The sequence below is a fragment of the Schistocerca cancellata genome, chromosome 6 (genome assembly GCF_023864275.1).
Source record: "Schistocerca cancellata isolate TAMUIC-IGC-003103 chromosome 6, iqSchCanc2.1, whole genome shotgun sequence".
Classification (NCBI taxonomy): Eukaryota; Metazoa; Arthropoda; class Insecta; order Orthoptera; family Acrididae; genus Schistocerca; species Schistocerca cancellata.
The window spans coordinates 25919448-25944833 of record NC_064631.1 but is presented as its reverse complement, the minus strand read 5'-3'; the positions used below and the strand labels follow the sequence as shown (position 1 = coordinate 25944833).

At 45.5% G+C, this 25386-nt stretch overlaps 1 protein-coding gene across 1 annotated transcript in view; it reads right to left on the bottom strand.

The window, feature by feature from the left end:
- Positions 1-5231: 5231 nt before the first annotated feature.
- LOC126191541 (growth arrest-specific protein 1-like) overlaps positions 5232-25386 on the bottom strand; it is a 73896-nt gene continuing 53741 nt past the window's right edge. Inside the window, exons 3-4 of the mRNA XM_049932446.1 lie at positions 24037-24290; positions 5232-6392 (exon numbers count right to left, since the gene is read on the bottom strand). Of these exons, the coding sequence (XP_049788403.1) occupies positions 24042-24290 (249 nt within the window). The 3' untranslated portion in view covers positions 5232-6392; positions 24037-24041. The remainder of the gene's footprint in view (positions 6393-24036; positions 24291-25386) is intronic.

Here is a 25386-nt window from a genome sequence, read left to right as displayed (position 1 = left end):
GCAGTGTCCTTTGGAGAATAAATGTAGGTGATGATGACATGCTGATATGTTACACTGATACGCACAGGAAGTCTCGAATTTACAAGTTGTTCATGGACATATGATACTAAAGTGCGGACACCAGCGACTGAATTAGAGATGTTCTTTAAATAACGCGTAGCTCAGACGTGGCCTGCAGGAGACGTAGAAACTGCAGGGGAGCCATCCTTGGACAGCGCTAACAAGTTGCGGAGATTCTTCGGAACTCGTCCCAAGACGTGTACATCTCGATCGATATCATCTACATCTACATCCATACCCCGTAAACCACCATACGGGGCATGGCGGAAGGTACGTTGTACCAGTACTAGACATTTACTTCCCTCTTCTACCAGTAAATGGAGAGAGGGACAAACAACAATCTATATGCCTCTGTACGATCCTAAATTTCTCTTACCTCGTCTGTTTCGTCCTTACACGATATGTACATTGACGCCAGTAGAACCGTTCTGTAGTCAGCCGCAAACACCGGTTCTCTATACTATTTCAATAGCGTTTCTTTGCTCTAGGGATTCACATTTGCGTTCACTTTCTCTGTAACACTCGTGTGTTGATCGAACCTGTCGTTAACATATCTACCCGAATGATCGTAAATTGTTTCAATTTCTTCCTTTAACGTGACCCGGTGGGGATCCCAAACACTTCCGCAATACTCAAGAATGGCTCGCATCAGCGTTCTATACGCTGTCTCCTTTATAGGTGAGCAACAACATTTCTTTCATTCTCCCAATAAACCGAATTCTACCACTCGCCTACTGCGCAGCCGACCTTACGTTCTTGTTCCATTTCACATCGCATTGCCAACGTCGCACTTAGATATTTATTCGTCGTAACAGAGTTAAGTGGAACACCACTAAAACTTCATTCGAATCTTACATGGTTATTTTTCCTACTCATCTGCATTATCTTAAATTTTTCCACCTCTAGAGCAAACTGCCATTCATTATAGTAAGAGGAAATTTTGTCAAAGTAATCCTGTATCCACCTGCAGTCGCTGAACCAAGATACTTCCCCCATATCAGTCATCAGCAAACAGTCGTATATCGAATATTTTCAACATTTCGCGGCCCTATCAGCAACTGTATAAATATTAATTTTAATGTCCACTATGGACAAACAATAGTTACTTTTATTCTGAAGACGGTTGTGTTATTCCGACTGAAACCTAGGTAAATCTAGGTAAACACTGCATCTGAAGCTGTTGGTTATTAAAATAAAAAAAAAGGTCGCATATTGCACCACCGAGCAAGGTGGCGCAGTGGTTAGCACACTGGATTCGCATTCGGGAGGACGACGGTTCAAACCCACATCTGGACTTACTGATTTAGGTTTTCCGTGATTTCCCTAAAGCGCTTCAGGCAAATGCCGGGATGGTTCCTTTGGAAGAGCACGGCCAATTTCCTTGCCCGTCATCCCCTACTCCGATAGGACCGATGACCTCGCTGTTTGGTCCTCTCCCCAGAATCAACCAGCCAACCATATTGCTCCTGACCTTACACACGCCACTGGCCATTAAAATTGCTACACCACGAAGATGACGTGCTACAGACGCGAAATTTGACCGAGAGGAAGAAGATGCTGTGATATGCAAGTGATTAGCTTTTCAGAGCATTCACACAAGGTTGGCGCCGGTGAAGACACCTACAACGTGCTGACATGAGGAAAGTTTCCAACCGATTTCTCATACACAAACAGCAGTTGACCGGCGTTGTCTGGTGAAACGTTGTTGTGGTGCCTCGTGTAAGGAGGAGAAATGCGTACCATCACGTACGTTTCCGACTTTGATAAAGGTCGGATTGTAGCCTATCGCGATTGCGGTTTATCGTATCACGCAATTGCTGCTCGCGTTGGTCGATGAATGACTGTTAGCAGATTATGGAATCGGTGGGTTCAGGAAGGTAATACAGAACGCCATGCTGGATTCCAACGGCCTCCTATCACTTGCAGCCGAGATGAAAGGCATCTTATCCGTATGGCTGTATCGGATCGTGCAGCCGCGTCTCGATCCCTGAGTCAAGAGATGGGGACGTTTGCAAGACAACAACCGTCTGCACGAACAGTTCGACGACGTTTGCAGCAGCATGGACTATCAGCTCGGAGGCCGTGGCTGTGGTTACCCTTGACGCTGCATCACATACAGGAGCGCCTGCGATGGTGTACTCGACGACGAACCTGGGTGCACGAATGGCAAAACGTCAGTTTTTCGGATGAATCCAGGTTATGTTTACAGCATCATGATGGTCGCATCCGTGTTTGGCGACATTACGGTGAACAAACATTGGAAGCGTGTATTCGTCATCGCCATACTGGCGTATCACCAAGCGTGATGGTATGGGGTGCCATTGGTTACACGTCTCCGTCAACTCTTGTTCGCATTGACGGCTCTTTGAACAGTGGACGTTACATTTCCGATGTGTTACGACCCGTGGCGCTACCCTTCATTCGATCCCTGCGAAACCCTACATTTCAGCAGGATAATGCACGACCGCATGTTGCAGGTTCTGTACGGGCCTTTCTGGATACAGAAAATGTTCGACTGCTGCCCTGGCCAGCATATTCTTCAGATCTCTCACCAACTGAAAACGTCTGGTCAATGGTGGCCAGCAACTGGCTCGTCACAATACGCTAGTCACTACTCTTGATGAACTGTGTTGCAGCTGCATGGGCAGCTGTACCTGTAGAAGCCATCCAAGCTCAATGCCCAGGCGTATCACGGCCGTTATTACGGCCAGAGGTGGTTGTTCTGCGTACTGATTTCTCAGGATCTATGCACCCAAATTGCGTGAAACTGTAATCACATGTCAGTTGTAGTATAATATATCTGTCCAATGAATACCCGGTTATCATCTGCATTTCTACTTGGTGTAGCAATTTTAATGGCCAGTAGTGGTAACACGCTTCCCTGGGGCCCTCTGATGACCATTTGCCGGTCAAGACTTTGCACCGGATTCTATTACTTAAGAATTCTTCGAGCCAGTCACACATCTGTAAATAATTCGTCTCAGTATTTTGTAACTATGAATTATTAAACGCCGGCCAGTGTGGCCGAGCGGTTCTAGGCGCTTCAGTCTGGAACCGCGCGACCACTACGGTCGCAGGTTCGAATCCTGCCTCGGGCATGGATGTGTGTGACGTCCTTAGGTTAGTCAGGTTTAAGTAGTTCTAAGTTCTAGGGGACTGATGACCTCAGATGCTAAGTCCCATAGTGCTCAGAGCTATTTGAACCATTTTTTGAATTATTAAACTAATGGTTCGGTGGAAGTCACACGTGTGAGCACCTGCCTCTCCTAACGACAAACAAATAGCTACGTGTATAATGTAATTGGCTTGAGATAAAAATATTGAACGAACTCGTTTCAAAGCAGAGCATGCACAGCTCTGTGAGCAAACACGTCAGTCTGAAGTGTCAAGTGGCATCGGTTTTCTCGGGCTTCTATATGAAGCCGGCCCTAACTCGTACATCTCGTCTAAAGCCCATACGCCACTTGCCACAGTGTGCCAGCGACAGGTGGTCGTGTGATGGTCGGGTCCTGCCTATGGGGCCATCTACGCAACGCTGGAGAGAACGCTCGCGTCGTACATGTAACAGTGGATCTCTGACCATTTTGGAGGTAAAATATTACCTAGTTTTAATCAAAATCATGTTTAGAAAATTATTACAAGAAAGCTTACCTGACTGTTTTAGGTGTGTCTGCACGAAATCGAACGGCGTTTGAAGTACTGTGCGCTGCCTCCAAGAGCTGCATGTCTCGACAGAGTCGTTGTTCTTCGCTAGATGACAGAGTGTTTGTCCATCTACATTCAGTTCGGAGACGCGGTTGTTTTGTTGTGGAGTCGGCAACATTGAAATCGGACGCTGAATGAACAGAATAATGTGTCCTCCTTTTAGTTTGCCGGTAAAATCACGCGAATACCTGGGGAAGAACCACTCTGGTGGATGTAACTCTCTCTCCTGGAAGGTATCAGGCTGGATGGGCATACGCAGCACCACATCTTCGTTAGTGGTCACGGGATTATTATTAAGGCCCAATAGTGTAGGGATGAGGTACTGTAACCGCATACATAAATTTTTTTTAGTGGTTCAATTGGTGCAGATATTTTCATAGACGATTATTCTCAGCCCCTTCAGTGAGCTGTGGTGAATGACTATTTCGTTTGGAAAGTTGTTTGCCCTACGGAGAGGCCACTAAATACAGTAGACAATGGAGCATGTTTGGTCTACACGGGGGAGGAAATCTGCTGCCCATTTGTCATCAGCGAGTACTGCTACGTGCCCCTTTTTCAGGTATGAGACTGACTGCTAATGAAGATCTAGAACCGCCAAACAGACGCTTTTACGTCATTGTGTAGCGGCTAGTGGCAATTATTTCTCCTGTTTTCTGTTTCGTTGTTGAAAACATTTTCGAGTTTTTTACGTGTTTTCATTGTATATTTTTCGTTTTTATAATTACACATTTTGGGCATTTTATGTTAAATGTACTGCAATAAAGTTTCACGTTGTTCAGATATTCTGTTATGACGAAACACAGTGTAACGGGTAAGCTACTAAAAAATGTCGTGATACTGTGGATCGGCTAGGTTACTAGAAGGTGTCGACGTCCTTACGATCAACGTAGGCGGTTCGTGGACAGTGGAAGTGTGATCTATACACGTGAACTGATATCCATACTGCAATTAGCTGTTGTTTAGTTACACCTATTCCATTAGAAGTGTGTAATGAATACAAATTTCTAATTTAAATAAATAAATCTCTGTAAAACTAGTTAATCAGAAACATTAATGTTAACGTTATTTGTTAACGGGAAGGAATGGTATAAATCCGCTTTGTGTAGCCAAACCATTAAATTATAATTTTTTTTGAATTAGTGTATTGAAATTTAAAATGTGAAAGAGTGGTGTGAGCTATTACAGTAACGTAGTTAATCAAAACATGACAGTAAGAATATACTTAAGAAGTTATTGTAAAATAAAGGAAAATAATAGCTTGAAAATTATTTTTTTGTAAAATTATAGTAGAATTGTATTGAAAATAAGTTTCTAAATTCTTAGAATGTGTTATTTACATTTCCTTTACAGATAATTTTGGTAATGTATCGTGTTACTATGCGAATAATACTTTACCATAAAAGCTGTTGTTTGTTATAGGAAAAGGAATTACCAGTTTCAATGAACAGTACAAAAGACAAAGGAGCTGACTTTTTTAAAATTATCAAACATTTATTTATTTTGTCTAGGTGTATGGTCAAACGTTAATGTACAAGAGGCAATTCGATTCGAAGTGTCACATCGTTTAATCTATAATAAATACATACATACATATGTTACACTTCCGTGACGTGTCCAATTGTAGCCAAGTTTGTGGAGATCAGAGACAATGAATAACTCATTGAATATTTGTGAGACAGTTGGCACCTCTAGTCTATTTTTGTCACCACCGATGTCACATATAACGGCATTTAAATGTAGACAACGGTATTCCATAGGTATTACCTTTTACATAGCAGTACATTTTGTGGACGACATAGACGACACTATCATGGTACAAAATGGTAGTTCCCGACGTGGAAATGTTGTAATACTGCAACACAACTACTGCATGTAAATTATAGTAAATATCAGTCCAGTTTCAATACTTTTGAACTGAGATTTATCCTTTGGTGTACGTACTGAAAATAAGACTACTTTATTTATGTAAACCGAGTACCGTAGAGCCTGCGCCTTGTACTCAAAACATTGTTTGGTGACGGCAAGCTGCGAGATACTGAAATGAACCCAGGCCGGTTTGACAGTTTCTTTGGCGTCTGTGTACTATGAGTATTTCACAGATTTAGGAATACAATTTTTGCAAAGTTTCTTCTTACCATGTAATAATTCAAGCCGTGCTGAGGCTTTCACAGAGATATCAACAGCGCACATTCGTATGGATAGCTACCAGTATGGCTGGGAGCTCTGAAAACCACTCGGCAATCAGATTGTTATCTTATATAAAATTCATTTGTGGCACCCGTGCTTTGAACACGGGAAAGCTTAAAGCTTGTGTATATATCTGTATATAAAATATAATTTTGTACGTTATTCTCTCACGATCACATTTCAGCAGTTTTGCAACCACGCCCGCCCGCAACCCTTGTTTTACACTTGTACTTGGTATACGCCTGCCGCTTCTTCAGGCCACAACAAAGCAAATGTCCCGCAGCACTTTGTCGCACTGTTCCGCAACGGAACAAACCTGAGGAGTCGAGGAAGGAAGAAGACGCAGGATGAATACTGCTCGGCGTTCATGAGGTAGATGTGTGTCCAGGCCGCTGGTGTCCGCAACGCCCGAGCGGACTGCAGTCCGTGTCTTTTGTGACCTGCGAACATTAAAGTTACAGGTTAATAAAAAATTTCGTTGGAAAATATCAAACAGAAAACGATTTCCTGAAATCCCGCAAAAAAATTATTTATTTGATGGCTTTAGGCTTCTTAAGCCACCAGGTGACAATGGAAGGTCGCAACCATAGATAAATGAAGGGCGACTTACAAAGATATTACTGATATACTGCCACAGACATATAAAATGATGACACAGAGGTTTACAAAGGAAAGTATTGGTTCCAGAAATAACTGTAACCAGTCGCCTTCTGTGATGCTTTAGTTTATATTTGCTATGAGCTGTTTCGAATAGCCATGCGGCTCATCATCAGACAGTAAACACTTTTAATGACCGTTCGGAGCACTGTGGAGGGTGTGTAGCAGCAAGGTAGAAAAACGAAACAAGCTAGCACTGAATGTAACCGTAAGGTCGACGTAGAGGCATTACTTACAGTTATTAGCAACCATGAGTTTATTCCTGGTGCACACATTACTCTGGAGAACATAATTTACGTTTTCCAGTTTCGTTAAGGCTTTAGCATTACACTAACTTTGCCACAGGCAGCAACCTCTATGTCCTTCACAGAATTCATTACATGTTTGTACTACCTGATGATGAGCCTAAGTGATTCGAAACCGGTTACGGTAAATAAAAGCTGAAAATCATAAAAGATGAATAGTTGCAACTGTTTCTGGAAACCGTTATTTCATAGTCGCAGCGTTCGACACCCATAATGGATGAAAGTCTTAAAGAAAGTATTACCCTTTTATGCCACACGAGAATCTTTACATCTAACAAAATGGTAATTTTTTTTACGCTGTGTGGAAACCGTTATATTTAAAGAAAGATGATAAAGTTGAATATGCTATTGCATAGCTAACACTTCATTTAACATGGGAAAAAAGTCTTCGTGCCTTTCATTTTCGTAAGAGTAGCGCACAAAAACAACAAGCTGGGGAAGACTCCCGATATTTAAAAAAAAAATGGTTCAAATGGCTCTGATCACTATGGGACTTATCATCTGAGGTCATCAGTCCCCTAGAACTACTTAAACCTAACTAACCTAATAATATCACACACATCCATGCCCGAGGCAGGATTCGAACCTGCGACCGCAGCGATCGCGCGGTTCCAGACTGAAGCGCCTTGAACCGCTCGGCCACAGCGGCCGGCATTCCCGATATCAACAGTGTCAAGTTGCAGGGCGAACTTTGGGCTTCCATGAAGACGGGGAAGCAACTTATTTTTCATGTCAGCGGTTACTGCATCACTACTACGAGCCACAGTATCGAGTGGTTCCGACTTCATACTCTCGCCAAACCTTTCCCCATGCACGATTCCGCACATTTTGACGGAAGACGTAATTCGTGAGTAATAATGTCTGCTGGTTTGCATTTTACAATTTAAGCAAGATACCTCTAGGGATGCTCTTAAGGCTGTCCTAGGAACTAACACCTGTTTTATTTATTTTTTTACTTTTTTGAGCAATCTGACAATTCATTTCTCGGTCTGGATGCTTTGTCTGCAGGTGTCTCTTTAGTCTTATAGGCCCCAAGCTTTCGTTGGCAAAATCTCGAGACAAAGAACAAAGGGTGGTCATTCCTCATTATTCGAAGGAATGCAGGTAAGGTCTGATGTCATATAATCAACTCGATATTTACGTACTTCCGTTTTGTGTTTAGAGAAAGATGTGAAAGAGGCATGTACTTTGATCTTTGATTAATTAATTTTTTCCCGTCTTAGAACTGCATACTGTCAAAGGAGAAGAGACAGCGAATCACTTCCATGGGATCTCTTGTTATCACTGTTGATCAGTCAGTTACCCACCGGAATGGAGGAACTTTTACCACTTTATTTTAAATCCGGTTAACTACTTCCACTGAAAATGCGCTGGAATTCAACTTTTGACTAACTCACTACCTTCGATCTGACTCCGGAAGCCTGGATGTAATCGAGTCGACAGTCAGAATGGCTGTGATTAACAATATATTTTAGTAGTCAGCGTTGCAAGGAAGAGGAGGTCGCACTGTCTAGCGGCTTATCGTCATTAGCGGTTGTTCAGTGTTCGGTAAAATATTATTCACGACTTCCTCAGCATACAGAATGGGAGGGGCGGGGTTTGAGGACGGCTGGAATAGTGTACTAATATATTTTCTTTTTTCTTACCTACTGCTGACCAATATCTGCAGGCAAAAGTGCAGAAGTGGTGAAATTTTTTCGTAGAATATTATCAGTCACGTCAGGGCTGTGGCTATTATTGAAAATGATTAGTTTCATAGTCCGTTTGAAAGGCATCCGTGGAATAGGTAACATAGGCTACGTATGATGATGTTATCGTGGGAATCGTTCTGAATTGTACTTAAATTTTCGGCAGGCTGGAGAATATATACTTAATATTGTGTCGTAACCTGCCACTCTCTCTCTCTCCAGAGAATCACTGAGTGACGTGGCTCTGTGGTTCAGAGCTGTTGAGTTCAAATACTTGTTCGGCCATTCTAAGAACTTCGATGGTTTCAGCACATTATGTGGGGTGTATTCTAAAAACAGATCCACGGCTGATTCCTTTCTTCATGTTTGTTCAAATGAATTAGTGAGCCGTTTCTGGTTAACATCATATTGAAGAGAAGTTTACCTACGAGATTGTAAACGACGAGTGGATAAAGAAAATTTGGGGTTTAACGCCCTGTAGCCGACGAGGTCATCAGAGATGTAGCACAAGCTCTGACTGGAAAAGAGTGGCGAAAGAAACCGGCTGTGTTCTTTTAGAACTTCTAACATTGCAGCGCGTCAGCAGTCGTGGATAATTTAATGGTTATAAGGAATCCGCCTCGATTGCAAATTGAAACCGGATATTCTTTTAAAAGGAACCATCACGGCATTTGCCTTATGAGGCTTCGGGAAATCAGGGAAAACCACAAAGTGGATGGCCGGATGGGGTTTTGGACCATTGCCCTCCTGAATGCTGGTGTGTGTAAATTACTTCGACATGTTAAAAGAATATAGGGCTCTTTGTGCAAGCGGAAACTCAACCAAGAATGATATTCACGGTGCCGCATGAAAAACTGGCCCCGAGTACAGACTGCTCACCAATTACGCACGAACTGTTGCCCGCTTCGAGTAGATACAATGACAAGCAAATAAACATGTAATAATTGGATAATAAAGAAATAAAAAATAAACTGGTGCCAAGATCTCTATTTACTGAAACTATTCTGTCAGATTAGGTATTGAAACTGACCTCCTTGTGCTTCAATACGCTCTTGCCTAAGCCTGCCGCATCGATTCTCAAAATTTTATTAAGAATATGGTACTTCTTAAGTTCTAGGCGCTACAGTCCGGAACCGCGCGACCGCTACGGTCGCGGGTTCGAATCCTGCCTCGGGCATGGATGTGTGTGATGTCCTTAGGTTAGTTAGGTTTAAGTATTTCTAAGTTATAGGGGACTGATGACCTTAGAAGTTAAGTCCCATAGTGCTTAGAGCCATTTGAACCATTCTTTTCTTCTTACGTTATTTCATTATGTGCGCACACTTTTTGCTTTAGACTTCCTCCAGATAAAAGTCGTAAGTGATTAGATCCGATGAACGCGGCGGCCACAATCCTTTGCTGACAGTTCTTTCTTTCTGTGAATACTCGATTAATTCGTGAAACGGACTCGCGAGAAATGTGATAGATCGCCCCGTCCTGTTGAAAGACAGCATGCGTACGCTCAGAGGGTGAACTGTCCGTAAAATCCCTCAAGATTCGTATACACGCAGCAGGGTTTACAGCTTTTTTTTTTCAGGAAATATGAGACCCACAATGTGACTTGCTGACACAGCACACCACACTCCGATTTTTTCACCGTCAGCGGATTCAATATTGCACTCTCAGTTGTTTGACGGACCCACGTACAGTAATTCAGACGTTTTTGCCTTATTTTCCCGCATCATCCCTTCGAAACATATCTTTTTGTAGGGCTTGATCTCTATATGTTGTAAAACATGTTGACAAGACGTATGTGAAACGTTCACTTTCTTCTACAATTTACGTGTCGACTCCTTTGGGCTATGGATCATTCGTGCTCGAATATCCGCGATCGCAGCAAGTATACGAACGGACGAGGATCGGTTCTTTTATTGCGTTTGCTACTAAATCTGTAGTACGCCACTTTGGCACCAATTACTACATACTGCTCATCGCTGGTATAGAGACGGCAGGAAACTACTTTGCAAAAATGTCGCACTTTTCCGTAAATGAACCGGTAGACACGTACGTCAACACTACGATACTTCTATCATGAGGAGGATACACCTCGCTGAGATATTTACTTCGCATGTCTTAACAAAGTCGCAACGGCTTTCGTACTGACACTATATAACGTAGTCGGAACAATAGGCGGACAACTGGCGGACGACAGTGAGGAGTCTAGTAATCGGAGCTGGTAGATGATCTACTGCCGTTTATGATACTAATCTTCTCTTAGAAATTATTTTTGAGTCACTCTTCTTGGTAATTGAAGTGAATGGTTAAGTGACTGAGATGTTAATGTCAATGCCGGAACAATTTAGCGTGGCATGAATTCGAAATACCTCTGAGCACTATGGGGCTTAACATCTGAGGTCATAAGTCCCCTAGAACTTAGAACTACTTAAACCTAACTAACCTAAGGACATCACACACATCCATGCCCGAGGCAGGATTCGAACGTGCGACCGTAGTGGTCGCGCGGTTCAGACTGTAGCACCTAGAACCGCTCGACCATTCCGGGCGGCATGAATTCGACAATGCCCTGGTTGTGCACAGGTCACGCAGTTCTAAATTACTGGCCTGTGTTTACTGGGTGCAGAGCTGGCGCCCGATTGCGTCCAAAATGTGTTCCATCCGTTTGTCATAAGGCAAATTTGCTAGCCAAGGTATCAATATGAGTTCGCTATCATAATGCTGAAAACATTCCGGCCTGTGACACGGACACTTATCCTGCTGGAAGATACCATCGGCGTCGTGAAATACATCTAGAATGAAGGGACGTAAAGAGTCAGCAGTATACTGCGGTGACACGTATATACAGTGCTGGCCACCGTAAATGCAGCACCAAGGAAGACAAGAGGTAGCACAACAAAATTTATTTTGTAGATAACATGTTGACCAAGTATCAAATGATTACGTTTACAGACGTCTGTGACATGTGGTTCCTGCCAGAATCAGTAGCCAGAGTAGCCGCCATTGTTGGAGATCACCGCTGCCACACGTCTCGGCATTGAGTCAAAGAGACGTTGGATGTGTTCCTGGGGTACAGCAGCCCAAGCAGCTTCCACACGTTGCCAAAGATCATCTGGTGTGGCAGCTGGGGATGTAATCTGGGTCACTCGTTGAGCAACCATGGACCACATGTTTTCTATCGGCGAAAGATCCGGAGAGCGAGCCGGCCAGGGAAGCAATTCAATCTGGTTATTGACGAAGAACCTTTGGACAATGAGTGCCACGTGTGGTGAAATATGGCTGTGGCCGAGCCCTGAAGGTAAGGAAGGACAACTGGCTCCAGCACCTCGGATATGTAGCGCCGGCTATTTAAAGTACCGGCAATGCGTACTAGAGGCGTGCGAGAGTAATATCCAATACCGCCCCATACCATAATACCCGGTGCAAGACCAGTGTGGCGGTGCATAATGCAGCTGTCCAGCATCCTCTCTCCACGGTGTCTCCACACTCGAATCCGACCATCGTGGTGCTGCAGACAGAAGCGTGCCTCGTCAGTAAAGACAACGTCATTCCATTCTGGCGTCCACATCCGTCTGTCATCATACCATTGGCGACGGAGACGTCTGTGGTTCTACGTCAATGGTAGACGAAGCAATGGACGTCTTGCGGACAGACCACCCTGCTGTAAACGGCGTCGAATGGTACGCGCAGACACTGGATGATGCGTTACAGACGCAATGTGCTGTGCTATGGTTCGGGATGTCACTGAGCGATCCGTCACTGCCATGTGCACAATTTGCCTATCAGCACGTGCAGTGGTGCACCGAGGTGAATGCGATCGACCACGTCGGTCCGTCGTACCCTCCTGCATCCAACGGTCACATATCCGTATTACAGTTGTTTGCTTTCGTCCAACACAACTAGCGATTTCTCTGTATGATAATCCACAATCTCGGTAAGCCACTATCCTTCCTCTGTCGAACTCGGATACGTGATCAAAAGAACTTCGCTGTTGCCTACGAGGCATAACTGATCGTCTTGTGAAACAACCACAAGGTAAACACACGTGCCGAACGTACACTCGTCGAAATCGCCAAGCCTTAAATGGCGCTATGAGGTGGCGCCACAGGCGCGCGTGATGTGCGTCTGCGCTGAAATTCTAATGAGTTGCATATCTCATCGCAGCAAACTCATGGTGTAAATTTCACTTGATTCGGATGCTTCCTTCGGGGTGTTGCATTTACGGTGGCCAGCAGTGTACAAAAGGTGGTCATATTGCGTACACGACGTATAAAATAGCAGCAGATCGGTGGAACTGTCGTTTGTAGTCAGGTGCTTCCTGTGAAGAGATTTCCAACGTAGTTTTGGGCACACGACGGGAATTAACAGACTGTCAACCCAGAATGGGAGTTGGAGCTAGACGCATGGGACATTCCGTTTCGGAAATTGTTAGTAGACTCAATATTCCGAGATCCACAGTGTCAAGAGTGTGCCAAGAATACCAAATTTTAGGCATTACCTCTCACCAAGAACAACGCAGTGGCAAATGGGCTTCACTTAACGACTGAGGGCACCAGTGTTTGCGTGGAGTTGTCAGTGCTAACAGACAAGTAACACAGTGCGAAATAACAGCAGAAATCAATGGGGGCCGTACGACGATCGTATCCGTTAGGATAGTGCGGAGAAATTTGGCATTAATGAGCTATGCCAGCAGACGATGGACGGAAGTGCCTTTCCTAACAGCACGACTTCTCCTGGGATTGTGGCCGTATCGTTTGGACCAAAGACGACTGGAAAACCGTGGCCTGGTCAGCTGAGTTCCGGCTGCAGTTGATAGGAGCTGACGGTAGGGTTCGAGTCTGGTGCAGACCGCACGAAGGCACGGACCCAAGTTGTCAACAAGGCACTGCGCAAACAGGTGGTGGCTCCATAATGGTGTGGACCGTGCTTACGTGGAATGAACTGCGTGCCCTGGATGTTCGGCTACTCCGTCCGAACAGGCCTCGAAAGGCCGAACCGTACCGACCGACCGCCGTGTCATCCTCAGAGAACAAGCGTCACTGGATGCCGGCCGGGGTGGCCGAGCGGTTCTATGCGCTACAGTCTAAAACCGCGCGACCGCTATGGTCGCAGGTTCGAATACTGCCTCTGGCATGGATGTGCGTGATGTCCTTAGGTTAGTTAAGTTTAAGTAGTTCTAAGTTCTAGGGGACTGATGACCTCAGCAGTTAAGTCCCATAGTGCTCAGAGCCATTTGAACCGTCACTGGGCGCTGATATCGAGGGGCATGTGGTCGAGACGGGAGTCGCTACTTCTGAAACAAGTACCTCCCCACTTGGCTTCACGAAGGCCGAGTGCAGCCTGCTTGCCAACAGCTCATTGGCTTCACAAGGGCTGCGTGTACCCCACTTGCCAAACCGCACGGTCACCCATCCAAACTCTAGCCAAGCCCGACAGCGCTCAACTTCGACGGAGCTCCTATGATCGGTCGGAGACTGGTGTTACCACTGCGGCAAGCAGCGATAAGTGTGTTGAAATTCATGCTGAAAACCTTCAGCCGTCTTTTACTTTGGACAGTGCTCTCCTAGGAGGGTGACCAGCATTTTGTCCAGCGAACGTCTTTCTGCCTTGTACGGGGAGGAGTTCGGAGTGCGTGGTGTGCTCAGCGAGGGCTGCGAAAGGCGGAAACTGGAGGAGTCGCTCCCGACGTCCTCGAGGCTCGGGCCACGCCCCTCCAGAAGTCTTGCCGGCGCCACGCCGCTCGTGAGTTACCGCCGCTCCAGCCGTCCCGCCGGCTCCACAAAAGAGCCGCCGCAGACCTCAGACACAATACAGGGCGCTGCGGGCGACAAAGAGACTGGCCGGCACCCCGCCGACCGCCATGTATCAGCTCGGCTGCCAGACAAGTCAAGCAGCAACACTTGTCAAACTTTGTACTGCAGTGCATCACACTTTGCTAAACGTAGATGTGGACGTTAAAGTACCACCTCTGTTCCGTTGGTAATCTTTCCTGCTACGTACCCAACTGTACAACATGTAACACTATTATCGATATTACCTATAATTATCTTATCTGACTTCTTTGTCTTTAGCTAACGTGGCTTGGTATCACGACACTATTTTTTTTTTCAGGTAACAGAAACAACTGGGGTCACATACAACCATGTTAAAACTGTAAAACACGAAGACAAAGGGAGGAGATGAAAACGACTACTCGTCAATTCCAATCGAAGGAAGAGAAAACAGCTAAAAACAGGGACGTGGAGATAGGTCTATAAAATACGCCCTAGAGAAACTGAGGTCCAGAACTTAAATTTAAATGGCCTTCGCCATATTGCTACGACGGATAAGAAGTAAAACGCCGGTCTAAGGCGCTACAGTCATGTACTGTGCGGCTGATCCCGGCGGAGGTTCGAGTCCTCCCTCGGGCACGGGTGTGTGTGTTTGTCCTTAGGATAATTTAGGGTAAGTAGTGTGTAAGCTTAGGGACTGATGACCTTAGCAATTAAGTCCCATAAGATTTCACAGACATTTAAACATTTTGAAGTAAAACGCTGTCGGCAGCTCGCGTGTCGTTCGCTAAAACGGCCGATAACTCAGACGGCAAACACAATCGGGAACGTAAACCGGTTAAAAAGGGGCCTTTCGTCAGGAAATGGCTGGCTGTTAAAAGTTGGGCACAAAGTGGTGGGGGAGCACCACTTAACCAATGGCGGTGGCTAAAAGACAGCGCCCAATACGCAACCTCGTTAAAATGATCCCCTCGCGGCGAGAGGGACCAGAGGAAGTCGTGCAAGCCGCTGGGAGAAGCTTAATTTTCGAAATTTGCGGTAAGGTCTTATGGGACCAAACTGCTGAGGTCATCGGTCCCTAAGCGTACACACTACTTGATCTAACTCAAACCAACTTACGCTATGGACAACACACACGCCCATGCCCGAGGGAGGACTCGAACCTGCGACGGGGGCAGCCGCACGGACCGTGACAAGGCGCCCTAGACCACGCGGCTGCCACGCCCAGCAGAAGTTTAACAACCCGGAGCTTGTTCCCACGAAGGGAGGGTCAGTGATGATGGCAAAGTGACACCACCTGCTGACAGGCGGCAACGCGGAGATCATCCGAGGAATTGTAAGAGGTAGCGGGCTGAGGTAGGAGGACTGCAGCCTCGGCAGCAGCGCCAGCAGCCTCGTTTCCTGTCAGACCGACGTCACCAGGGACCCACATAAACACCACAGTGGCTCCACCAAGAGTGAGCAGGTGACAGCTCTCCTGGGCCCGTTGCACTGAGGGATGGACGGTGTACAGCACGCGGAGGCTATGAAGGGCGCTGAGAGAGTCTGAGCAGATGACGCAATTGAAAAGCCTGTGCCGCCGAGTGTAGTGCGTGGCCTGCTACAGAGCGAAGAGCTCTGCTGTGAATACTGAGCGGCGTTCCGGAAGCCGATACCGAAAAACATCGGCGCCAATGACGAAGGCACACCGCACACCACGGTCAGTCCGACAGCCAACAGTTTACAGAAATGTACGAGGTGCATTCAAGTTCTAAAGCCTCCGATTTTTTTTCTCCGGACTGGAAAGAGATAGAAACATGCGCATTGTTTTAAAATGACGCCGCGTTCATTGTCAATACGTCCCACATATCGCAGCACCGTACGGCAGATGGAATTTTACCGCCAGCGGCGAGAATGAGAACTGTTTTAAATACCTAAAATGGCGACGTTTTCCTTACTTGAACAGCGTGCAATCATTCGTTTTCTGAATTTGCGTGGTGTGAAACCAATTGAAATTCATCGACAGTTGAAGGAGACATGTAGTGATGGAGTTATGGATGTGTCGAAACTCCTTTCGTGGGTGCCACAGTTTAATTAAGGCAGAACATCGTGTGACAACAAACCGAAACAACCTCGGGCTCGCACAAGCCGGTCTGACGACGTGATCCAGAAAGTGCAGAGAATTGTTTTGGGGGATCGCCGAATGACTGTTGAACAGATCGCCTCCAGAGTTGGCATTTCTGTGTGTTCTGTGCACACAATCCTGCATGACGACCTGAAAATGTGAAAACTGTCATCCAGGTGGGTGCCACGAATGCTGGCGGATGACCACACGGCTGCCCGTGTGGCATGTTGCCAAGCAATGTTGACGCGCAACGACAGCATGAATGGGACTTTCTTTTCGTCGGTTGTGACAATGGATGAGACGTGGATGCCATTTTTCAATCCAGAAACAAAGCGCCAGTCACCTCAATGGAAGCACACAGATTCATCGCCACCAAAAAAATTTCGGGTAACCACCAGTGCTGAAAAAAGATGGTGTCCCTGTTCTGGGACAGCGAGGGCGTAATCTTTACCCATTGCATTCCAAAGGGCACTACGGTAACAGGTGCATCCTACGAAAATGTTTTGAAGAACAAATTCCTTCCTGCACTGCAACAAAAACGTCCGGGAAGGGCTGCGCGTGTGCTGTTTCACCAAGACAACGCACCCGCACATCGAGCTGACGTTACGCAACAGTTACTTCGTGATAACAACTTTGAAGTGATTCCTCATGCTCCCTACTCACCTGACCTGGCTCCTAGTGACTTTCGCCTTTTTCCAACAATGAAAGACACTCTCCGTGGCCGCACATTCACCAGCCGTGCTGCTATTGCCCCAGCGATTTTCCAGTGGTCAAAACAGACTCCTAAAGAAGCTTTCACCGCTGCCATGGAATCATGGCGTCAGCGTTGTGAAAAATGTGTACGTCTGCAGGGCGATTACGTCGAGAAGTAACGCCAGTTTCATCGATTTCGGGTGAGTAGTTAATTAGCAAAAAAAAAAAAAAAAAAAAAAAAAATCGGAGGCCTTAGAACTTGAATGCACCTCGTACTATCGCGAAGTTTCATGCGAAGGCCGTGAAATTGAAGGCGGTAGAGCGAGACTGGAGTGGTGTCTTCAGGAAGCCAACGAAGGGCAAGGTGAACGCGAAGCTCTTTGATCTAACATCTGTGTTAACGTTTTATTCAAACAATGGAAAATCCAGGCTGCAATGTAACAATATTAGAGAAGGTAAGTTGCTGCTCACCATATAGCGGAGATGCTGAATCGCGATAAGTACAACAAAAAGAATCACACAATTCTAACTTTCGGCCATTAAGGCCTTTGTCAGCAATAGACACACATACACACACGCACACACACTCTCACGCAAACGCAACTTGTACACGCGTCTGCACTCTCAGACGTGGTTTCAGTGTGCTTTCAGTTGTCTGAGACTGCAGACGTGTATGCAAGTTGCGTTTGCGTGAGAGTGTGTGTGTGCGTGTGTGTATGTGTGTCTATTGCTGACAAAGGCCTTAATGGCCGAAAGCTATAATTGTGTGAATCTTTTAGTTGTGCGTATCGCGACTACGCATCTCCGCTATATGGTGAGTAGCAACTCCCCTTGTCTAATAGAGTTAAAGTTTCATTCATTATTTATGACCATTTATGCAACTGTAATTAATCTATGCTTGTAACTTCAAAATTAATATGCTGTAATAATGGGATTGTTAAAATTTCACTTGTAGTACTGGTTCATGCATAGAGCATGTAGGTTTGTAATCAGGTAGTACTTGGAGGGAAGCCCCTGTGCAGTGAAACTGGCTTGGCGGGAGTAAGAAAGGTGGAGCTGGCGGTCGAACTGCGAGGCTCCTTTGTGGCAAGTCAGTCAGTGACTAGCAGTCAACGTGTTCGCATCCTGTGAATTGAACGAGGCAAGAAGAACAGCAACATTATGATGTGGAAGTAATTTGGCATTATTGATGGCATGCTTTGGTTAGCTCTGCCCTATGAAAATACGACGCTGAGAAGAAAATTTTTAGAGCTAGTTACACAGCAAGAGCCATGGATACAAACACTAATCAGTACAAATGATGCAATTACTTTAAAATTGTTTCAGTGGTAGTAATTTCCATTAATTACATTGGCAAAAGGACTACTCGTCCGGGTTATAAGCGCTCCACTATTAGTAATCATGTACCTATAATGATAATTAACTTCCTACTGTAATTGACGGATATTAAATGTCATCGAGAGCCAGTTGTTGCAGAAATGTTTTACATTCCTTCTGTGTTGTTCATGCCAAAGTACTGTTAGCTTGCTTGATAAATTTCGCTAGTGCTTAGTATCTTATTCGTAAAACATAATTTCTGTATCACGTGAAGTCAGTCCAAATGGTTAACTTCCTTTCATGAACCATGCTAGTACTTGGTACAAATTTGTCTAATTAGGCTGGGGACCGTTTCCTTTAATGCAGGGGACTGATGACCTCATATGTTAAAGTCCCATAGTGCTCAGAGCCATTTTTGAGCCTTAAATGTAATTACAGTTTACTTGATTACTAATAGAACCTTAGTTCGATTCTCGTTTGTTCTGCTACCGCGTCCTTTCAATATAAATCTTTAGAGAAACAAAAACAGCCATACCTTTCCATTACTCACGGACACGGTCGAATTAGTGTCCTTTCACGGGGGTAACATTATCGGTTTGTTGCTAATTTAGTAGTAGCCGGTAGGGTTATAAACACAGAGTAAAACAGGTTGAAAATTGAGACGACCTATGAGAATGCAATAGATACTATAGTATTGTTTAGTGTAATACTGAACATTTTTAAATAAAGGCAGGAAAAAGTATTGTATTAGACAGGGACGTGGACTCTACGCTGGAAGTTTGCCATGTAGCGTACTTCTTTCTGCAATATTTTCTTATTCACCTTCACGTTTTCCAAAAGATTCTAGAGATTCTTCATTAATTTAATAGAAGTAAATAATCGATATTACGTATAAACAAGAGAGCTCCTCATTCAAAAGTGCCTCATTAAGTGTTACCTTCCTTGATGAATGGCGCCAGTGCTTGTTATCTTATTTCCCAAACATATTTTCTGTATCAAGTAAAGTAAATCCCAAAGTAAAGCAATCCAGAGGCGGGTTGGCAGATTTGTTACCAGTAGGTTCGAACACCACGTAAGTTTTACGGAGATGATTTGGAAATTCGAATGGGAACCACTGGAGGGAAGGCGACCTTCTTTTCAAGGAAGGGCATTTGAAGCTGACTGTCGAATGATTCTACTGCCGCCAAAATACATTGCGTGTAAGGACCACGAAAGTAAGGCACGAGAAATTAGGGCTCGTACAGAGGCATATAGACAGTTTTGTTCACCTCGTTCTGTTTCCGGCTATAACAGGAAAGGAAGTGGCTGGTAGTGGTACAGGGTACCCTCCGCCACGCACATTACAGTGGCTTGCGGAGTAGATGTGGAGGTAGACCTTGTAAATGTGCCAAAGAACGTGGACAAATGAATTGCAGTATTTCTATTTGCGTCACTGCCTGATTCTCTCGCATTTTACGCGCGCCAGGTATAGCCGACAATTGCAGGTAGAGAGCGCTGCGATCGTAAACCACATTCCGGAATATGCTTCGTGTGATGTACCAGTTGGTTTCTGAACGTCCGCCAATCACGTCTGACGCGCCGCACTTTGAGAAACATGTTCCGTGTGAGGACGGAATAAAATCACCTTCATACGGAACGTGTCACTCAACGTTTAACGCGACGACGTGGTACCCACCATGCTGCTGAACGCTCATAAAAAAATGGCTCTGAGCACTATGGGACTTAACATCTATGGTCATCAGTCCCCTAGAACTTAGAACTACTTAAACCTAACTAACCCAAGGACATCACACACATCCATGCCCGAGGCAGGATTCGAACCTGCGACCGTAGCGGTCGCGCGGCTCCGGACTGAGCGCCTAGAACCGCTAGACCACCGCGGCCGGTGAACGCTCATAAACGTTCCGGCTTGTCCATATGGTAAGTACGCTCCAGCGGCAATTGGCGGCCGCAGGCGACGTGCGCGAACTATAAATTACACACGAGTTGCCGAAACGCATAATCGTAAAATAGCTACTCACACGAGACTGAGACTCAGAGCGACAACGATTATCATGATAATCTGTAGTGTTGACGCTGTATAGGCACACTTCTTTGAATATAAAAATCGAAACACGTAACTGTTCTCTGTGTGGAGGTAGCCGTGATGCTCTTTCCGTAATGAAACGAGAAGCGACCTGCGCGTGACGTAGGTAGCGTTTCACAATTCATTGGTTCACTTCCGAAAATGTGTTCATAATACGCTATCATCCGTACACCTACTGGTGGACTGTAAAACAGAGTTTATTCACCCTTCGCCTTTATGACGGCTTCAACTCTGCCGCGTACACTTTCAAAGACGCTTCTGAATGTCTGTGGAGGAATGGCACCCCATTCTTCCTCAAGAGCCGAAATGAGAGAAGATAGGGGCGTTCGAGGCTGGGGTCTGGAGCGAAGTCATCCTAATGGTGTTCCACGGTGTTCCTTTTCAAGAATGTTGTTGTCCACAAATAATTTTTTTACAACCACTCTGCGGAATGGTCAGTACGTAAGGTCTGCCTGTTATTGTTTTAGCTCCGGTTGTTCCTTCTAGTTTCCAGTCGACACTCACATCACCAACAGTCGGCTCTTCAGGTTTAGAAGAGTTGAAATGGCCCCAATGTTTTTTGTTACTCAGGTAAGAGTCACTGCGGCCCTCGTGGCAGACCCGTCCTGCTGTTACTGCATCCCTTCTGACAGAGACTGCTTTCATACTGGCGAGAGCGTCTCTGGTGACATCTAGCTGTCAATCCCGCATTACATGGAGGTGTCCAGATACATTTCATCAGATAGGGTATCTGACGTACTTGGGATTGCTCTGCATGTTCGTAAATACCCCCCAGGGTGCGTTTCACAAGCTCTGACGTCAGAATCTCGCCGCGTAGCCACAGAGCATAAAAGTAAGTAGAGGGGGCTTTACTGTGGCGTAGGACCGGAGGGCGTACGCTCCGACCCCCAGCATGTGGGTACCTTACGGTACGCACCGCAGCACCAGTCTCGCTGCTCTTTTCTCTGTGTTTACTTGTTTACTCACTGCCTCATCTCACCTTTTTATCGGGTCTGTTTTACATGTCTTAGTTTTCATTTTAGTTTGTTTTCAAGTTAGTTACATCATCATCATCATCATCATCATCATCATCATTTAAGACTGATTATGCCTTTCAGCGTTCAGTCTGGAGCATAGCCCCCCTTATACAGTTCCTCCATGATCCCCTATTCAGTGCTAACATTGGTGCCTCTCCTGATGTTAAACCTACTACTTCAAAATCATTCTTAACCGAATCCAGGTACCTTCTCCTCGGTCTGCCCCGACTCCTCCTACCCTCTACTGCTGAATCCATGAGTCTCTTGGGTAACCTTGCTTCCCCCATGCATGTAACATGACCACACCATCTAAGCCTGTTCGCTCTGACTGCTACATCTATAGAGTTCATTCCCAGTTTTTCTTTGATTTCCTCATTGTGGACAACCTCCTGCCATTGTTCCCATCTACTAGTACCTGCAATCATCCTAGCTACTTTCATATCCTTAACCTCAACCTTGTTGATAAGGTAACCTGAATCCACCCAGCTTTCGCTCCCATACAACGTTTTAGTTACATAAATGAGCGAATAAATCCAACAATAAACGTAACGTTATGAACAAAATAACGCACGTAACATTCCTTCCTGAGACCAGGTAGCACAGACTGAAGAAAATCTGGATTAATGCGAGTAGGATTCGCGCTGTGATGGTTCAGTAGAAACTTAAGTATGTGTACAGATAGTTCACCCATCCGGGGATTCCAGAATTTCAACGATTTTTGCCTGTTATCCACACCTACACTGGAAAGACATCAAAATATGTGACGTAAATGGCTGTGTCGTTTGCCTGCACTGACGCAGAAGCTTTTTTCGGACGTGAGGGGATCGTAGACTTCAGTACGTTTCAACTTGGTACGTCCTGAGAAACAGCAGTGCTATAGGAGAGACAGACTGACAGCCAAAAATGATCGTATTAGGTCTCTATTTTTTTACCGACTGAGATACGGAATGCGAAAAATATACCGTCAGCGCTATGAGCTGATTATTGTCGGAGTCTTTTCATTTCATTTCGTTTTTCTTTCATTTTCATCTTCTATTTTTGCAGGCAGCATTCGAAGAAGAGAAATACGAAGCAGTTCCGCACTGCACACAGCAGGCGGCAATAGCCGCATGTGCGACGCGTAAGTGGCGAACTCGTCACGGGCAATCTCCAATATGTCGCACGTATTTTCTCGACAACGGAAAAGATATGCCTCTGCTTCCAAAGTTAAAAACAACTTCGGAACGTTTGCTGTATTTCATACGCTGTAACGTGTGGCATAAAACGCACCGAACGTAAACTGGCCAGCGACTACATTGCAAAATACTTGAACAATGATAACAAAACCAGCGGCTGTATTTGAATCTACGTCATTTATTCTTCTTAGCACAAGCTACCATCTTCAGGGCCCAAGCGTAAGCAGCCATCCACCACCCTGTAGGGATTAGAATCGTATGCAGCTGGAAAAAATTACCTGGATTCCGTACGTTCTGTGGCAATAACAAGACCAGCGTGGAAGGAACGGAATCCTGTTGCTACTACCCTGCTGCATACGATTCTGTTCACTGCACATGAGAACGACTGTGGATGGCATCTTACGCCTGCGGCCTGAGGATAACGCCATTTGGTATCGAACCTGATCGCATGTGTTGAAAAGAATAAATGACGCAGGTTCAAATACAGCCGCTGGTTTCGTTATCGTTACTCAAGTACTTCGGCTGCAGCGCCCTCCTTCCTTGATGGATTACCAAACACATTTCAAAACATCATACTTTACACAGAAGTATCACAGTGACTGTGGGCAATAAAGAAAAGAAAACAAGTTCATTTTGAAGCTGCGATGTGTCGCTACAAGATGTGGAAAAATGATTTTTTCACCGTATAGTTTCCTCAAAATCGAATGAGAAAAACTACATAGCGGAGAGCACGCGAGAAGCTTATATATATATTCTTCCAATGCATATGTGGCATACAGCAAACCAGTGCTTAACAGTATTGGTTAAAAACAGTCTTGGTTGCAATTTTAGTTTTTTTTTACTCTTCAACGACGCGTTTCGCCTTATTTAGGCATCTTCAGGTTATCTTTTCTAGATGGACGCGAGAGACACCAAAATCTGCATAAGGCGTTCCCGTTCAAAGGAGCGACTAACAGTAGGATGGGGGCTCAGGTAGTAAACATAAAGATAACCTGAAGATGCGTAAATAAGGCGAAACGCGTCGTTGAAAAATAAAAAAAATAAAAACTAAACTTGCAACCAAAACTGTTTTTAACCAACAGTATATATGAGTTGCGTGGAGCGACTAGCACCTCTGTGGTTGTGGGTACCGAAGGGGAGGGGGGCAGCTCGACACATCTCGTGCGCACGAAGGTCACTCTATTTACTTCTATGCTTTGTGCACGTAGCACGTCGACGTTTGGGCTCGCGACCCAAGGAGAGCGGCAGGGGGGTGGCAGTGTGTGTGGCAGTGGGTACCTGTGTCAGGTGGCGAGGGGCAGCAGCCTCCAGCACAGCAGGGCCGCGAGCCACGCGGTGGCGGGCAGCGGGGCGGCGCCGGGGGCGGCGGCGGCGGCGGTGGGCGGCGGCGGCGGGGGCGGCTCGGCCAGCTCCCGCGGGGGCGGCTCCGCGCTGGCGGGGAAGCACAGGCGGTTCATGTTGACGCGCACGCGCTCGCAGTCGTAGCCCTCGCTGCCGTCGCACCGGCAGTCCGACAGCTTGGCCGCCTTCTCCTGCAACGGCGCAAAAAAAAAAAAAAGAAAAAAAATGTAAATTTGTGGTTAGTTCCTGTGGGACCAAACTGCTGAGGCCATCAGTCCCCAAGCTTATGCACTACTCAGTCAAACCTTAACTCACGCTAAGGACAACACACACACCCAAGCCCGAGGGAGGACTCGGAACCTCCGACGGGGGCAGCCACGCGAGCCGTGGCAAGCCCCCCCCCCCTCGTAGACCTCGCGGCTACAGCATATCAGTGCTCGCCGTTCGCTCGTTCTGTCATACACCATGATCCTTAAATACTAATACGTAGGACAGTGCGATCCCAGCAATGTGCTACCTCTGAAGGATTTAATTACGAACTGGTTGCCTTAGTCCCGGATATGGTACACGTTATGAAACTTGTCGTCTCTCTTGTCCCCTGTACTGATCTCATTATCAAGTATGCAGGCTGTGTTTTGCGGTATTAGTGTGATGTCTCCTGGGGGGCGGCGATATATTATTTTTTTATGTTGTGTGTTCTAGTTAGAGGAACAGACAAAATTTAAGTTGCGTGAAACGGGTTGTAGTGGATATGAGCAACACCTCCACCGACTCAAGCCTTCAAAAATCCGATCTCCAATATATAAAACAGATTGTCGTCTAGTTACTTTACAAATTAGTTAATGCGTTAAATATTTATCGTTGAGCATGTGAAACATTTACGGTTGAAGTCGAAAAGTCGTAATTACGTTAGCTTTATTAGTTACGGGAATATTGAGTCGCAGACTAACAAAAAAGTCAAAACTGTATTTCACACATTTCAATGTTTATCTCTTCATATGTCCTGAAGTATGTGTTACGCAGTGGCGCAACCTTGTAGGTACATACAGTGGTTTATGTACAGTCTGCAAAATATTTTGCGAATAGAGTTACCAATAAAGAATTAATATAATAAAACGTCATACCTGATGCTGAAGTTTTAATATATGAACAGCAAAAATATACGAGGCGACAATTTTTTTCCTTTTTTATTTTATGGTGGATGTCAGCGACAAAAAGTTTCGAAAAGGTTTCAATTATATGTACACTTCGTTAGAAGTAGCTAAGTGCGCTCATAGATAAGTACAG